The sequence below is a fragment of the Impatiens glandulifera genome, chromosome 1, assembly GCF_907164915.1.
Source record: "Impatiens glandulifera chromosome 1, dImpGla2.1, whole genome shotgun sequence".
Classification (NCBI taxonomy): Eukaryota; Viridiplantae; Streptophyta; class Magnoliopsida; order Ericales; family Balsaminaceae; genus Impatiens; species Impatiens glandulifera.
Window position 1 is genome coordinate 157,538,291 of NC_061862.1, and position 17,991 is coordinate 157,556,281.

Consider the following 17,991-nt stretch of genomic DNA (forward strand, 5'->3'; position numbering starts at 1 on the left):
TATGACTTATACCAATTGATAATCAGGTTAGTACCTATCAGTATAAAGCCTTTTTTACTAGTGTGTTATTTTCATATGCAAATGGACAAAAATAATTTAAAGATCTTGTGAGATTGATAGGCATAATTTGTTTGATTTATTTGAAAGAAACAGAACAATTGAGTGTTTGATAACAAGTACTTGTGTGCTTTTAGAGTTGTAAATAAAAGCAAGGAATTATCTCCGGCATGTAGTCAACTTTATTAAAAATATTAAGAAGAAAATTCCAATTTCGAAGAGATTTTGTTTTATGGGAGCCTCCTCATAATTCCATCAAAATTAATACCGTATTGTACTATGATAAAATGCAGCTCGTCCGCGGCAATAACATTTATAGACAGAAACGAGAGACGAGGATAAACTATTGTCTTATAAATGGAAGTACCGTCTGAGTTTGAACCATATGTGGGTACTTTTTTTAATTAAATAGGCAATATTTGAAGAGGAAAAAATGAAATTTTTAACTAATATTATAAATGAATAGATTGTGAAAATATGGTGCAATATCTATTGAGAAAGAAAAAATGTCAGATTATTAAGCAATCATGTGTGAAAGTTAACCGATTATTTACAACTTGTGTAACAACTAACATTCAATTTGTGTTGTGTGAAGTAAATAAAATGACAGATTTAATATTAAAAATGACTTGTTAGTACTTAACTACAAATCACCATGTCCTGGTGCGTTATTCGTTATGTGAGTGTAAACAAGACGAATGGTTGGTTGATTTGCGAGTTGACCTGTTCTCGAAACTTGGAGCGATTTTTCATTAAAAAATAAAAATAACATATATTAAATTTGAATTTGTAACATATACATTATAAGTGTAAGACTCTAGCTAACTAAGATACACAATTTTTATATTTAAATTCAACAAAATATTTTGATATAGAAAGTTAAAACAATACTATGATTTGTAATGAGTAGAGGGGAATATGAGATATGAATAATAAGAAATCTTAACAGTAGATTATGACCTCCATTTGAAGGAGAAAAGTTAGAATAAGAGATTGAGTAGTTAGAAATGAGAAAAAGAAATAAATATAATAATCTTGAATATCTTTTTCTACACTTACTAGCATATACCAAATTCCTTTTATATGTCTATCCCGTTCCTTTTGAATAAATTTTTTTTAAGTTGGATCCAGTATTAGTTCGCACTCGACTTCTGAAGACTAATTTCCCCAAGGTTAAAACAAATTTTTGAAAATTTTCTTCAAGAACATCTTCATTTTCCTAACTAGCATCCTCATCATTTGAATAATTTTTTTTTTTAAATTGATCCATTACAAAATTAGATGATAAAAAAGATTATAGATCGAGAAACATACATAGGAACAGGAATGTAACAAAAAGAATACTAAAATTGTGTGAAATTTTAAAAAATATATGCGGTGAAGGTTTCATTTTCCTAACTAGCATCCTCATCATTTGAATAATTTTTTTTTAAATTGATCCATTACAAAATTAGATGATAAAAAAGATTATAGATTGAGAAACATACATAGGAACAGGAATGTAACAAAAAGAATACTAAAATTGTGTGAAATTTTAAAAAATATATGCGGTGAAGGTGGATCGAACACCTGACCTTCAGATCTTCAGTCTGACGCTCTCCCAACTGAGCTATCCCCGCTTTTGTTTAATGTTTAATATAATTAGAGATTATTTGAATTAATTTCAAAATAAAGAACAAATCCTTTCTTACTTGAATTGTTCAAAAATGTAATAATTTGACTTAATTATTAAGTTTCTCTAAATGTAATTCATTTTTTTTTTTTAAAAAAGGTTTAGATGGTGTGTATGTTGGATGAGAAAATTAGGGTGTTAATTGATTTAGTTTTCGAGTTAATCAAGTTTCTTGATTCAGTTTTTTCGAATTTTTATTTATTTAGCCAATTTAAAAATCGAACCAAATTCTAATAAAACTAAACCGAATTCAAATTTTATATTCGGTTTGAATTTCGAATAATTTGAATTCGAACCAAGTTTGATTTCTTTTTTTATTGTCAAATCACGAATTTAAATTATTTTTAATTCAAAACAAAATTTAAAGTAAGATGTTAAAAGACAAAAATAGATGTTGAACGATGATATAAATCTTAAACTCGAAATAGGTGTTAAACATCGGAGATAGATCAAGACTTAAAGGTCTTGTCAAAGAAGAAACTCTACATATAGCAAGATTAGATAGATCGAAGCTCTCTAGAGGAAAAATATAGCGAGATTAGATTAATAGTTTCATTTTTTAGGTGGACGGTTGATGGTTTATGAAGGCTCTTTTATATGATAATATAAATGAGAGAGGGAGGTGAACATTAAAGAATTAGGTTAACAGATAAGGGAGGGGAGTGATGTTGTAAGATTAGGTTAAGAAAATAGAGACGAGAGAGGTTAGAGAGATTATTTAATTATGTTAGAGATTAGTGAAAGATTAGATTAAGATAATGTATATATGAGGTGGGTAAGGAATTATTATATATTATATATAATAAATAATATATAATAAAATAAAATAAATAATAAAAAATGAATTCGGTTTTCGATTTGATTTTCGAGTTGAAGCTACAACACGAAAACCAATTCAAAAACCATATTTAAATTCGAATTGGTTTAAAATTCGTTTCGAAAACCGAAATAAAATTCGAGTTCGATTTATTCGAATTTTGTGAATTCAAATTATGTCGAATATTCAGTTTTAGACCAAATATTGAACACCCTTAACGGTTTTAAATATTAAAGATGTTAAATAATAATATACACAATTAAAATTGTTAAAATTAATTATTAAGTTATCAATATTTATCAATAAATTTATCAACATTCTAATTTCTCTCTATAAAATAAACACTGTACACATAAGAAAGTCAATTCTTACCCTTTTTAATATGTTTTAGCATTGGAGGGTGACTCGTTTTGAGTTTATTTTGCGTTTTATTCGGCCCGGTATCCATTTTAGCTGGATCAACTTTTTCATCTCGAATTTTTTATAATCCGAATAATACTCTTAAGTCTCAATCGTTGTTGGGTTATTTGTTACTCATACATTCTAATTGTGTTAGTGATCATTTTTCGAGTATGTATTCGTCCCCTCTTAGTAGTAAAGAAGATGAAATAATCGAATTTAAAATATTTTTTCATTTTTTCAACAAAATGTTATTGGATTTGATATTTAATGACCTTTCAACGACAAAAAATTAGGATAGTACTAAATTTAATAAAGTTCCTCGAGAATAGTCTTAAATTTGTCCTTTATCACACTCAATATTTGGTTACCATTCTTAGCCATCTGAGATATCTTCATTTGAATCGATATAAGCTCATAAAAAATGAACTAGATGACACACGTAAAGTGCTAGAGACATTTAAGGTCACATTATAGAAAATTTTCAAAAACCGTATAAAGATTCTAGCACTTTCTCAATCATTTTTTTGTCGGTGGACCGATAATAATCATTAAAACCAAAGCCTTCATCACCGTTTTTTGTTTCAAAACACAAAACACCTCTATCAAGTTTTTTCTTAGAAATTTTAGTGGTGATTTTTTACATGGATTCCTTAAATGACCCCACATATTATTTGTTACATCTTTTTAGTGACACAACCATAATTTTTTCCACAATAATTACATATTGCCTTAGGAAAGTTTGGAATATAACCAACATTAGTTAATAAAAAAAAAAGCACAATTACCGAGAATAACGGTCGAGAGCGAAATAATACTCTTGGGAATATAAATATTACCGAGAGTAAACAGTTGCCCTCGGTGAAAGTATTAATATTACCGAGAACATAAGGTTTCCCTCAATGATAAATATTATTGCCGAAGTATTTGAATACAGCTCTCCGCGATAATATTATATTTTTCCTTAAGCTTGTAACCTCTCTTTTTTTCTTCTTCCTCCTGGTCGCTCTTCCTCCACGTGCTGGTTATCAGCATTCATCAATTGGAGCGCTCGATCGGGAAATTGCTTAATCGAAGCGTTATTATTATCTTTCGGGAACCCTCGCTATTCTCTCTCAATCTATCGAGACATTCTCGCTATCAATCGGGAACTCTCGGGAGACTTTGTTCAATCGGAGCGTAAATTGCTCAAAGGAAGCGACAATCGGACTTTTGCGGAGGCTTTTTAATCTTCCTCGCTCTCGGTGGCTGCGTGGATTGCTTGGCTGCTAGTGTAATATCTCAAACCCTGCGTGATACACTTCTATTTTTCTCTATTGATTTCCAATTTGGCAGATTTGGTTGTGAATCAATTTAATAATCATTTTTAAATCTGAAAGATGTATTTATAATGATCGCAGTTTTATATTAAATTTTTGAGTCTAGGAATTTTGTCAAGTGGAAGAAGGCTTACAATGAATGAATGCTTGAGCAGTTGAAACTAAGTAGATTTCATCTACTTGATTAGATCCTACACATACACCTCCCTCCGAATCAAACTGGAATATGATATATTATTTAGAACTAGTTTTTATGTTTTAGAACTTTGACTGATGTATGATGAATTTACAAAATAATAATTTATTTAATACTCAAATAAATACTAACAAATTATAATATATCACTAAACAATTATTAAGCTAATAAAAATCTGTAAACAAATAAAAAATTATTAAGCTAACATAATAATATGTAAACTATGTAATGAGGCTAAAAATATGCAGGTTATTTGAAGTAGAAATTTGTTAAGAGTATATATACTAAATTTATTTTAATGTAGGTATATTTTGTGATATTTGATTTTAGATTACATTATATAGAAAATAGAAATAACTGTTTAATATTTATTGATGCTTAAAAAATATGGCTTCTAAAAAAGATTTAAAACACTTTCAAATTTCATATTTTTACACCATGAAAATATAATAAAAAAAGAAGAAGATCCCAAATTCCCAATAGGTATTGTGTTTATTTCAATTGCTATGTAAATATATTAATGATAATATGTAATTATTACTGAAAAATTGTAAAGAACATATTCATGAATCAAGTCAGATATAGATAAAGTATAAACTAACCTAATATGAAAATGAACTAATATAATCTATAAATAAACTAACATAATCTGTAAATAAAATATTCAGAAAACACAATGTAATAAACTAACATATTTACTGATAAACTGTAAATAACATGAATCAAGATACATATATATATATAATAAACTAACCTAATCAGTAAATAATAAACTAACAATTTTGAAGCGAATACTAATCTATAAATAAAATAACAATGACTAAACATAATCGGTAAATTTAACAGACTAACGGTAAAATAACAATTACTTACTAACTAGTCTAGACTCTTTGTTACACACTCAGATTAATCATAATGAAAATACATATTTAAAAGTATAGTAACCTTTAAGATGAATTACATATATTTTTGCCTTAAGTTCAATTCTCTCTAAATGCGTTTCTATTTTATTTATTTATTTACATTAAGTTGTCATAATTACATTCTACCAAATAGAATTTATATCACATGAAATAACACAATCTCCACTATATCCTTTAAACAATATTTGAACATGTTATGTGGAGACAGAAACAGTTAGGAGATCTGGTGAGATTGATATAGCATAATTTGTTTAGATCATAATTACCTTTCAAAGATTAGATTTAGACTCATAATTATCAAATCTTGTGCGGTATTATAGCTACTTGATTTATTTGGAAGAAACAAAACAATTGGGTGTTTAATAACAAACATAGTTTTTAAAGTTGTAAATAAAAGTAAAAAATTAACTCGGCATCTAATCAAAGTTTATAAAATCATCAAGAAGAAAATTCCAATATTCAAAGAGATTTATTTCGTGGAAGATTCCTCAAAATTTTATCAAAATTAATACCAATGTGATATTTGATGTAACAAGTGGACAAACAACAATAACATTTTTAGGCGGAAATGGCGAGGATAAACTATTGTTTTATAAATTGAAGTATTACTGGGGAATCAAAACCCATATGTTAGTAACTACTTAAATTAAATAGGCAATTGAGGAGGTAAATAGGTAAAATTTAACTAATTTCATATTTAAAACAGATTGTTAAAGTGTGGTGCACTATCTATTGGAATAGAAAAGGTGTGAAAATTTTAAACAATTTTATATCTGATTATTTGAAACTTGTGTAATAATTAACATTCAACTTGTGTTGCGTGAAACAAATTAAGCCTTTGATAGTAAAAATGGTTTGTCAAAAATATTTAGATAGTGTAAATTCGAAGTGAGCCTCAAACAAACAGACTAAAACAAGGAAATACAATTAGGAAACAATCCTATTTTATACCTAACATTTTCTAATTCTTAATCTCAACCACGTCATTAAAAAAATGTTATCCATTAGATTCTAATTCATAATGAACTAACATGGGTTGGTAAAAAAACACAAATAATAAAGTAAAGTTTGAATTATAGGGTGTCAATTTTGGACGACAATCCAAGATTTTATTTAGAAGGATAAAGTTTGTGAATTGTGAGGTTGAGGTTTTATTCTAGTTAAGAAAGGCTAACGATTCAACAATCGATGATGATAAGACATAGAAGGATGATGTTCAACACATCATTGTCATCTCATCCTCTCTATTATTAATCAATTAATCATCCCACTCTCTCTTTACCAAGAAAATCCCCTGTTTTTGTTCTTAGTTTGCATCATGTAAAAATGGGTAATCAAGGAATTCAATGGCAGCTCTTACTCTGTTGTTTCTTGTTCATGGGTTTATGCCCAAAAACCCATTCTCAAGCTACCAACGATTATTCAGTCAAGTTCTTGAAAACCCCAAAACTTATAACCAAACTCAACTCAGCCACTTTCATTCTCCAAGCTTTTCTCAATGGAAAAGTCTGCACTAATTGTACAATCCATTGTAGAGTGAGTTTATTTGAAATTATTAAGCTTAATTTCAAATATATATATATCCTGAAATGCAAATTTATTGCAGGTTGATGATGATAAGCTTACAAATTGTGACAATGGTGAAGTTTCACGTACAATGTTGAAGGATGGGAATCATACACTTGAGGTCTGCATCAACGGAGGAGTTTTCTGTTCCACATATAACTGGACTGTTGGTTAAGAATCCTATCCTTTCTTTCTTTCTTTCATTCATTATTATCTATTTATGATCATCATCTTCTGATATATATATTCAAATGGTTTCATTCTTGAAGACACCGTCCCTCCCACGGCATATCTCATGATGACTGAAACAACATCATTTAGTACAAACATTTCCGTCATCATCTCCTTCACCGAGCCCTGTAATGGCGGAACTGGTTTCACTTGTTCATCCATAACCGACTGCAGCGTAAAATTACTAAATTTAATTCATCTTTTCCGACGATCTCCGCTGCCGATAATAACTTTTGTTGTTGCATCCTGCATGCAGCTAATTGTGTACGGCGCCGGCCAAGTTCTGCCGTCGACGTTGAAGATTGTAGAGCCGGATTTGAAGTATTCAATCGTTGTTAGTTTGGATACAACAATTGATTATGGCCGTTTGGTTTTGACTATGGATAAGAAGAATGTGTGTAATGATAACGCTGGGAATGCGTTTACAAGAACCGATAGATCGAGTTTTATTCATCAGTTTGGTGAGGTGAAATCTTTTTTCTTCAAGATCTATATTAATAAACACATTTTGATCGGTTTTTATTGTGTTTCAGATAGAAGAGAGGTGTTTGTAAATGTGAAGACTCATATTCCTGAGAAACTACTTCAAATTGATGACCAAACAAGATCAGTTCAAGCAACTGATAATCACAAGAATCTTAAAGTGTATTTATACTTCTCAAAACCAGTTATCAATTCATCCATGGAAGTTTTGAACTCTCTGACTATAAACGAAGGCTCTCTATCTCCCATTGATGGAGACACTCATGGAAATCGAAGATTCGGTTTCATTGTTGAGGATCTTGCAGATGTGTCTATAGTTACTGTGAATGTTAATTCAACGACGATATTTAGCCAGCAGGGAATTCCGGTTTCACCTGTTGCTCCGGTTACTTTCCTTTACGGTTAGCCTTGATTACCTTACCGGCAGACTTTAATTTCTCAGATTAATCACTTGATTGTATCTGTCTCGCAGATTCTGAAAGGCCTTCTGTGAAATTGAGCGCGTATAGTTCGAGAACCAGAGAACGGAGTATTCAGATCTTTATAAAGTTCATCAAGCCTGTTTTTGAATTTAATTCTTCTCACGTATCAATCACAGGAGGAACTATTCAAAGGTTTGCTGGTTATATTGAATTGACTTTGATAATTGGATTTAACTTTCTCAAATTGATCCTGTTTTGAATTCGTTTTTTCAGCTTTCATTTAGTTAGTAGGCGAAACTACATTGTAGAGATTAGGGCGGAAGATCGCGTGATATCAATCTGGATTCCGGAGAATGCTACTTCTGATGTTGCCGGAAACAAAAACCTTCCGTCTAATGTTCTTCAATTAAGGCATTGTAAGTGATTATTGATAGATTCTTTTCAGTTGATGAGTTCTTAGCTTCATCGTTTTCAATTGTAGATTCCGTACCATTAATATCTCGCATAGTTTCCACCATCGTAACTGCTTTGTTCGCGATAACATCGCTGGTGGCTGGAATCTTAACTGTCTCAACTGCAAGCCTTCAGTTAGCTGGAATATTCGGGAGATCATCTTCTTCATTGACCTCTGAACCTACTAGGAGTCTTTTCGTAATGCCTGTCCTAATTCATCAACATCTTCCTTTTGAAATATTTTCATATATATGATCAAGATAAATGCATATTGATTTCAGAGAACTGCGTGCCACATTCAAGTATTTGCACTATCGAGATGGCTACCGGTTACATTGCCGATAGAATATTACGAATTCACCAGAGGGTTACAATGGAGTATACCTTACTTTCCTGTTCCATGGAAATCGTCTCCTTCAGTCTCTCCGACGACGAATAATCCTTACTCTTTCATGATACAGAAGACTTTACACTTACCATCTCCAGTATTCGGCTCACCTTTAACTTCAAAGGAATACAGGGCATTTTTTGAGGTCTATACTTTCCTTCAAAGTGTTTACAAATCATTTCCTCTCATCTTAATTTTTTTTCATTTTACAACAGAGCCAAGATATCATTCCAGAAGCTGAAGATACTCTAAACCGGAATAACTTAACTGGATGGAGTAATTTTGAAGGAAGTATGTTCTGGTTGGCGGCCATCGCAGGCGGATTGATCATCTTCCATGGCTTCCTCCTCCTTATAATGAAACTCAGGAGAAAAGAACCAGAGAAACAGAAAACCTATGGAGCTCTTACGTTGCCAAGATTCGAAATATTCCTCGTGATCCTCTCACTTCCTTGCATATCTGAAGCGGCTGCAGCTATTATCAAAGGTAAATTGAACAAAACCCTTTTATTTTCATGAATCATTTGAAGTAAAAGTTTGAAGCTTTGTGAAGGAGGAACATCGTCCGGCGTCTTGGTTGGAGTTCTTCTTCTGGTGATTGTATCTTTCCTGTTGTTGGCTCTCTTCCTTTTCCTATCCGTAGGAATCACATTAGGAAAGTTACTTCAATACAAAGAAGTTCATCAAGTTGGGCAAGAATTCCATTGGTATCAAGAACTGATTAGGGTTACTTTAGGCCCGGGTAAACGAGGTCAATGGACATGGAAGAATCAAGAGAAATCGGCTTACTTAACAATGTTCGGTCCTCTTTTCGAAGACCTTAGAGGTCCTCCGAAGTACATGTTGTCTCAAATCTCCGGTGGAAATCCGACTAAACGCGGCGATCGGATTATAGACTCAGACGACGAAACCGAAGACGCGGAGGCTCCTTTCATACAGAAGCTATTCGGAATCCTAAGGATCTATTACACGTTAATAGAGTCGGTGAAACGCGTTTGTCTTGGGATTCTCGCGGGTACTTATTCGAACAGTTGGTCTTCAAGAACGCCTGCAACTGCTCTTCTTTGCATATCGGCGTTTCAGTTGTTCTTCCTTTTATTGAAGAAGCCTTTCATAAAGAAAAAGGTTCAGTTGGTGGAGATCGTCTCTATTTTCAGTCAGTTGGGAATTTTCTTAACGTGTTACATTGTGTCCGAGAAGGAACTGTCGATTAGTCGGGAGAGAAACGTCGGGATTTTCATGATTTCTCTGTTCTTGTTTGCGTTCTTGGCCCAAATTTCGAACGAGTGGTATGCTCTTTATAGACAGACCATAAAGTTGGATCAGAGTAAGGATAAGGAATTGTTTGTCACCGGGTTGAAAATGGTTTTTCTTGGTCTTCTACTTTTGTTCATACCGAAGAGAATGGCGAAGGATGTTTCCGAAAAGTTGTTGTCGTCGAGGAATTCTAGCCAAGATAGTGAGCCTGTGGAAGTGGGTAGTCTAGGAGAAAGGCAGAAGAGTTCGGGCAGTACGGAGAAGCCATGGCTGAAGCAACTAAGGGAAATGGCTAAGTCGAGCTTTAGTAAGGATTCGTTTGGATCTCCAACTGATCCTTCTACGAGTAGATGGAGCGGGTTTTGGAAGGGGAAAGGGAGTGGAAGCTCGTCGACAACTTCTTCGGCGGATTTCAAGTCGAAGCCTGTAAAGTTGTATAAAGATCTTGAAGCTATTTTTGCATCCAAATGAAACCTTTTTTATGTAATAAGATGTGTTGTTGTGCATGACAATTGACATCCATTCTTGGCCACTCTTTCTAATTTTAGAAAAGAACCATGACATCCATTCAGCTCGTACATTTGCATTGTTATTAACTTTTCTTATCATCTCTCTAATAATCAAAACTCGTCGAAACCATGCATGAAGAAACCAAACACCACCGACTGGTCATTAAACGCCTCATTCTCATAAGGGCAGACGATCATGTGTTGACGTCCTTCTCATCTCCTCTTAAATTCAAGATCAAACCATAGGGGAGGAGAGGAGATTGAGAAAGAGAATGAACCCTTTTGGAGGTCCAATCATGGATCATGATTGGGTTCCCTTAGTCTTCTTAATCTACATGATTCTCTTCCTCTCTTTCTCCGTCGCTGACCCACCACAACAAGATGACCCCATGCAACCCGATTTAACGTGCGACTATAATGATCACAAGGAGACCTCTTCCTCCTCCCAAGTCCAAAATCAACCCAATTTCGATGTGGCCATGGATAATCTCACGAATCTAGTCGAGAAACAACAATGGGGATTATTTTCACTTGAAACCGACCAGGGTTTGCCAATCTTTTCCTTGGCCCAATGTTTTAAGGATCTCTCTGCAGGCGATTGTAACGTCTGCTTTGCAGATGCTCGCCAGCAACTCTCTAAATGCATTCCTTCCGCCCGTGGCCGAATCTACTCGGATGGTTGCTTTATAAGGTATATATATATAATTAGTTACCAACCATAAAAAAAACTAGTCAAAATCATGTATAGACTGAAGTTTGTCAACCTTTAGGTACGACACATATAAATTCTACGAGGAGATCATCCACACGGTATTCGATCACCATATATGCGACGAGGTTCCCACAGCTGTGGTGGGACAGAAAGATGTTGCCTTACAGTTTGAGGACAGGGCTGACATGTTGGTAGAAAGTGTTATAGACGCAGCTAAGGTGATGCCATCTGGCGGTTTTGGAAACGCGAGGCAGAGAGATACCGTGCCTGCTGTTTACGCGATGGGGCAGTGCTGGAACACTCTCAATGGAACAGGCTGTCAGAGTTGTTTGGAGAGCGCTTGGAAGGATGTAATGGGATGCCTCCCTAGTTGTGGAAGAGCATTCAATGCTGGCTGCTATTTGAGATATTCCAGTAAGAAATTCTTCGTTTCTTACAATGATGATGATGATGAGGGTGGAGTTTATAACGATCAAAACTATGCCAAATATGGTCTGCATTTATCATCGCCTTACTTATATAGACTATATCTAGCATTTGAGTTTAACTTTGGCTTGAACTAAGTTGCAGGATTATCAGAGACATGGTTAGTTACAGGGTGCGCAATCGGAATGTTCATAGTCGTTGGCGTGTGGGTTGGTTATGCAAACCGGAGAAGACAAACTGGTAGGGATGATTTTTAGAGAATTCAGTTTCAAAATGGAGAATGAAATCATATTTTTCTCTTTGCAGCTAACAAGACACTAGTCCGCATTCCTTCTGCAACAGAAAAGTCCGGCTTGAACTTCAAGTATGAAGAGCTGGAAAAAGCCACTGATTCCTTCAGTGCATCGATGAAACTGGGAAAAGGAGCTTCAGGCGCCGTATACAAGGCAACTCTTCCAAATGGGAGAACAGTTGCAGTCAAAAGGTTATTGTACAATACAAGGCAATGGGCAGACGATTTCTTCAATGAAGTCCATTTGATTCACGGATTTCAGCATAAGAACCTAGTTAAGCTTCTAGGTTGTAGTATCGAAGGAGCAGATTCAATGCTAGTTTATGAATACATGCCTAACAGTTTAGATCATCTCTTCTTTGGTAAGAAATCTATAGCTAGCTAGGGTTTCTAGGAACTGTTAACATCTAATTTCATACTTACAATGATTCAGATAAAAATGATGCGCAAGAATTAAGCTGGAAGCAAAGATTTAATATCGTATTAGGGATTGCTGAAGGACTAGAACACTTACATGAAGGTACTGATGTGAAGATCGTCCATAGAGATATCAAAAGCAGTAATATTCTCCTCGATGAGAATTTAGTTCCGAAGATAGCCGATTTTGGTCTTGCTAGATCTACTAACAATGAACGATCTCACATTAGCACAGGAATTGCAGGCACATTGTAAGTAAGAAAAACTGTTCATCAATACAATTTAGGTTTTGCAGGAAGAATTTGATAATTACCTTATCGATTCAGGGGATACATGGCTCCTGAATATCTTCTTCGTGGACAGTTATCGGAGAAAGCAGATGTGTATGCTTTTGGTGTTCTCGCTCTTGAGATCGGTTGCGGCAAGAAGAACAACGCCTTCGCCAATGATTCAGACTCCGTTCTGCTAAATGTAAACATCATCTTACTCTTCTCTCTCTGTTTCAATGCTTCTAACAGCAGATCTAATAATACTAATCGCCATCATCAGGTATGGAAGATGTATAAATCGAATAGAATCACGGAATCCATTGATTGTTGCAACTTAGAAGACGAGTATCAACAGGATCAAGCAATAAAGGTGCTTAAAGTTGGACTTCTCTGTTGTCAATCTTCTCCTCCATTAAGGCCATCAATGGGGGAAGTAGTTAGGATTCTGATCGGCTTGTCAACTGTGATTCCTACTCCTAAACAGCGACCATTCCTCAATGCTAGCTTTATAGCAGGAACAGGAACTCAGTCAGATGATACAACCACTACTTTCACTATGAAGAATCCATTATCGTCTTCTTCAACAGTTGGAAATCATCCAGAATCTGCCGCAATACCTAAATTAGATGAATCATCATCTGATGACATTGTTTAGTTGTTTAAATATATTTCGTTTACTTTAAATATTTCTGTTATTTCTTCAACGCTGAAATTTAATTAACAAAACTAACGATCGCGAATTCGTATATACTATATAGAAATTAAAAAACAAAATCCGTTATTTTGGACTGAATGAGTATATTATACAAGCAGAAGTTCTATTTTGTATATTATAAAAGTCAAAGGGTCATGATGAATATCATTTTAAAAGTTTAGGTTTAATTTGATTTTCAACCAAAATTTAAAGGGAAATTTGACGATTAAACTTAGCATAGGAAAATTAATTTTATCAAATATAACCTTTTGCCTATGGCAAAATACTCCTTTACCCTCAAATAAAAAAAATTAAAAAAAGTGATATTTTGCCTCTTTTTCCCCTTCCCTCTCTCCTCTTTTCATATTTCCTTCAGTCTCTTCTTCTTCCCCAAAACCCCCGACGATCCATCCAAGGCAAGAACCCCAGTTTCTTCCTCTTCCAAACACCCGACGACGACGACCACGATCCTCCCCCAAACACCACCTCTCCTCCGACCACGATGCGCATCTTAGTGTTTAGGTTTATGTTTAGGTTTAGGTTTTGGGCTGACTGAATCGTTTTGTGTTTGAAATGGATCTGTCGAAGGCGGTTGCAGGTTGTCGAAGGCTGTCGCAGGCGAATGCGCATCTGTCGCAGACGAATGCGGCATTTGTCGCCTGCGACAGATGCGTATTCGCCTGCGACAGATGCGCATTCGCCTGCGACAGATGCGCATTCGCCTGCGACAGATGCGCATTCGCCTGCGACAGATGCGCATTCGCCTGCGACAGATGCGCATTCGCCTGCGACACAATAACAAATAGTGTTATTTATTGAACACAATAACATACTATAGCTCAAATAGTGAGATTTTACTATTTACCCATTAACATTCTTTTGTTTCTATTCGTAAAAAAAATTTGTACTTGGGATTTTTTTTGAACCTTATTCTTTTTCTTCTTCTGTTTTTGTTTCTCTTCTACCTCTATTTCTCATTTGTAATTCACTAAACGCATCTTACGTTTTATTTTCAATGAGAAGTTGACCTTTTTAAAAAAAAAACTATTTACACATCAACATCAGTGCAATTGTTTCAGAAATATATAAATAAAAGAGATGATCCATGACATATATAGAAAAGAGTGAACTGTTTATTACATAGAATCTTGAAAAATCTATCTTGGGGACATTGTATAACACATATATAATGCGATACTAGTATATTATCACAATTCCTGGAATTCCCAACCAGTTCATCATCAAGAACCGATCATCTAGACATCTGTCATCAGCTCAATTAATATGCAGTGCAAAGTGAAACATCAGCAACACTGCTAAGTTCACCAATAAGAAGAGTTCTCTGGTCCTTGGAACAAAACAACAAGAGATTGATGAAATTCAGAACATTGCATAAGTTTATTATTATGAAACACACACAATAGTAAGCAACAATCCTTATATATCCTGCATGATTAAGAACAAAACAAAACAAAAAAAGAAAAAGTCACTAACCAAGGTCTACAAACCAAAGTATGTGCATGGATAGGCCGATTTGATGTGGACTATGCATGAAGCTATCATCATCTAGTTGAATAGGCTGCAGCATTCATGGAATTTCCAACCAGTTCATCATCAAAAACCGATCATCTAGCCATCTGTCATCAGCTCAATTCATATACAGTGCAAAGTGCACTGCTAGGTCTTCCCTTTTGAAATTCACCAATAAGAAGAGTTCTCTGGTCCCTGAAACAAAACAGCAAGAGATTGACGAAATTCAGAACATTGTATAAGTTCATTATTATGAAACACAAACAATAGTAAGCAATGATCCTTATTTATCCTGCATGATCAAGAACAAACCAAAACAGAAAATAAAAAAGAAAAAAAGTCCCAGCTCCTAGCCCTGCAAAACCAACATTAATCATGTTTAGGACCTAGCTTTTCACAAACAAGAGAATTTAGTTGGAATATAAGAACATAATATGATTATTTTAACTGCACACAAACCAACTATGCCCTCTATTTGTACTGGGGACACCTGTACTGCAGGAAACAAAATTCCAACAAGTGAAAACAGATAAAAAAATAATCCGAAACATCACCATATGCATCTCTGCTTCATTATTTGCAGAGAATGCAAGAAAACCAAAAGAAAGGAATTCACAGTTCAAATATGAAGCAGATATAGAGAGATCATATAATAAGACAAAGTGCAGGTAATTACGAGTTAAACAAATAACAGTAAGTGGAATAGTTATAGATGAGAATGAAGATACCCTCATAGAAGAGGTATTTAAGTAAGTCCAAAGTAGTACTGACATTCAAGTTTATCTCTAAGGATACTACTACTACTATTACTATAGTGTACTAGACTCAGCAAAATGGGAAAGGGTGAAACAGAATATAAAAGCAGAGCAATTGGGGGGAGAAAAGGCTAATAATACGCATCTGTCGCAGGCGAATACGCATCTGTCGCAGGCGAATACGCATCTGTCGCAGACGACAGATGCGCATTCGTCTGCGACAGATGCCGCATTCGCCTGCGACAGATGCGCATTCGCCTGCGACAGATGCGCATTCGCCTGCGACAGATGCGCATTCGCATGCGACAGATGCGCATTCGCCTGCGACAGATGCGCATTCGCCTGCGACAGATGCGCATTCGCCTGCGACAGATGCGCATTCGCCTGCGACAGATGCGCATTCGCCTGCGACAGATGCGCATTCGCCTGCGACAGATGCGCATTCGCCTGCGACAGATGCGCATTCGCCTGCGACAGATGCGCATTCGCCTGCGACAAATGCGCATTCGCCTACGACAACCTGCAACAGCTTTCGACAGATACATTTTAAACCCAAAACGATTCAGTCAGCCAATAAACCTAAACCTAAACAATAAACTCTAAACCTAAACTCACCTTCAATGGATATCAATGGATAATCGTTCTGCTTCTCGTCGGGGGCTCGTCGGGGGTCGGGCGAGAGGAAGGGTTACGTGGGTTTGGATCGTCGTCGATGTTTCTGGAGCTTTTCGTCGTCGGAGAGAGGGAGGGCTGGATCGGTCGTCTTCGAGGGAGGGGGAGAGTTGGGGAAGTTGAAAAGAGGGAGAGTGAGGGAGAACGGGAGAAAGAAGGAAAAGAAAAGTGAATTTTTTTATTTTTTTTTTAATGAAAGGGCAAAAGAGATAAGGAAAATGTTATAAATGAAAAAATTAAAAAGGCTATGCTAAGTTTAAAAATAACTCTCTTATGACGATGGTTTCATCAAATTTCCCCAATTTAAACTATCCAAGTTATTGGCACATAAATTTAATTGCAAATTACTGCTTCAAAATGTTCGGACGAAATTACCCTATTTAATGCGAAGAGTAAGATTACCACGGGATAAGAAAGACTGATAAATTATTCCGTCAAGTGTCACGATTATTATGAATTTTTCACAAAAATTTTTTTCATTCACGTCATGCTATTGAGGATAATTTTGTCAAAATATTTTAAAGAGTAAATCTGCGAAATGAGAAACGTATCTGTAATGGGTTCTTAGGTTCATTTCGTCAAATTTTCCTCTAATGACCTATATATTCCGTCAACCCAGAAGTCGTCGACGAAAGAGAATAGAGAACTTTAATTCTTCCATTTCCAGCCATAGAGGAGAGAGAGAGAGAGCGAGTCGAGGCGAAAATTTCTCAAACACCGCCTATTTCAGAAAGATTCAGGTATCTCTCTTCCCGCTCAAATTCTGAATAATTTTGTAATCGGATGATGATTATTATCAGTCGAGAGAACTGAGCGCATTTCCGAATCAGTTCATCTGCTGATTATTATTATTTGTTTAGAGAACTGAGCGCTTTTCTGAATCAGTTCATCTGCTGATGATTATTATCCGTTTAGAGGTGAGCATTTTTTGAATCAGTTCATCTGCTGATGAATATTATCTACTTAGCGCTTTTCTGAATCAGTTCATCTGCTCATGATTATTATCCGCTTAGAGAACTGAGCGTTTTTAAGAATCAGTTCATCTGCTCATGATTATTATCCGCTTAGAGAACTGAGCGTTTTTATGAATCAGTTCATCTTTCTGATTATTATTATCCGCTTAGAGAACCGAAGAACTGACCGCATTTCTGATTCATCTGCTGATCATTCATCTGTTCTGAATCAGTTCATCTGCTCACGATTATTATCCGCTTAGAGAACTGAGAGTTTTTCTGAATCAGTTCATCTTTCTGATGATTATTATCTATTTAGAGAACCAAAAGCATTTCTGAATAGTTTATCTGCTGATTATTATTGTCCGATTAGAGATCGGAGCGTTTTTTTAATGAGTTTATATGTTAATGATTATCCGCTAGTACTTTTCTGAATCAGTTTATCTGCTTATTAATATATTATATTATCCTCTAAGATCTTTGTTGAATAAATATTGATGGAATTGTTTTTTGCTGATGATTATTACCCGCTTACAGAATTGTGCATTTTCTTGAATCAGTTCATCAATCCGTTTACAGA

General features: G+C 34.8%; 2 protein-coding genes and 1 non-coding gene across 5 annotated transcripts; 2 read left to right on the forward strand and 1 right to left on the reverse strand.

Annotated features, from left to right (window-relative positions):
* Window positions 1-1,603: 1,603 nt before the first annotated feature.
* Window positions 1,604-1,676, reverse strand: TRNAF-GAA. Its single transcript has one exon. It is a non-coding gene; the product is annotated as a tRNA-Phe (tRNA).
* A 4,943-nt stretch (window positions 1,677-6,619) lies between these two features.
* On the forward strand, window positions 6,620-10,760 carry LOC124920397. 3 transcript variants are annotated; one of them, XM_047460881.1, is made up of 10 exons: window positions 6,620-6,919; window positions 6,990-7,355; window positions 7,437-7,641; window positions 7,714-8,064; window positions 8,136-8,277; window positions 8,359-8,501; window positions 8,546-8,736; window positions 8,820-9,071; window positions 9,142-9,412; window positions 9,479-10,760. In XM_047460881.1, exons 2-10 carry the CDS (start codon window positions 7,245-7,247, stop codon window positions 10,651-10,653), a joined length of 2,841 nt encoding a protein of 946 aa, XP_047316837.1. In that variant the 5' UTR covers window positions 6,620-6,919; window positions 6,990-7,244; the 3' UTR covers window positions 10,654-10,760. The 3 variants fall into 3 exon arrangements, with proteins under 3 accessions (XP_047316837.1, XP_047316838.1, XP_047316839.1); XM_047460882.1 differs by having other exon boundaries at window positions 6,622-6,919; window positions 8,567-8,736; XM_047460883.1 differs by lacking the exons at window positions 6,620-6,919; window positions 6,990-7,355 and having other exon boundaries at window positions 7,504-7,646.
* Window positions 10,761-10,987: 227 nt separating this feature from the next.
* On the forward strand, window positions 10,988-13,526 carry LOC124912777 (cysteine-rich receptor-like protein kinase 1). The gene is made up of 7 exons (XM_047453427.1): window positions 10,988-11,382; window positions 11,462-11,895; window positions 11,974-12,069; window positions 12,136-12,483; window positions 12,555-12,789; window positions 12,865-13,009; window positions 13,088-13,526. Exons 1-7 carry the CDS (start codon window positions 10,988-10,990, stop codon window positions 13,460-13,462), a joined length of 2,028 nt encoding a protein of 675 aa, XP_047309383.1. The 3' UTR covers window positions 13,463-13,526.
* Window positions 13,527-17,991: the final 4,465 nt, after the last annotated feature.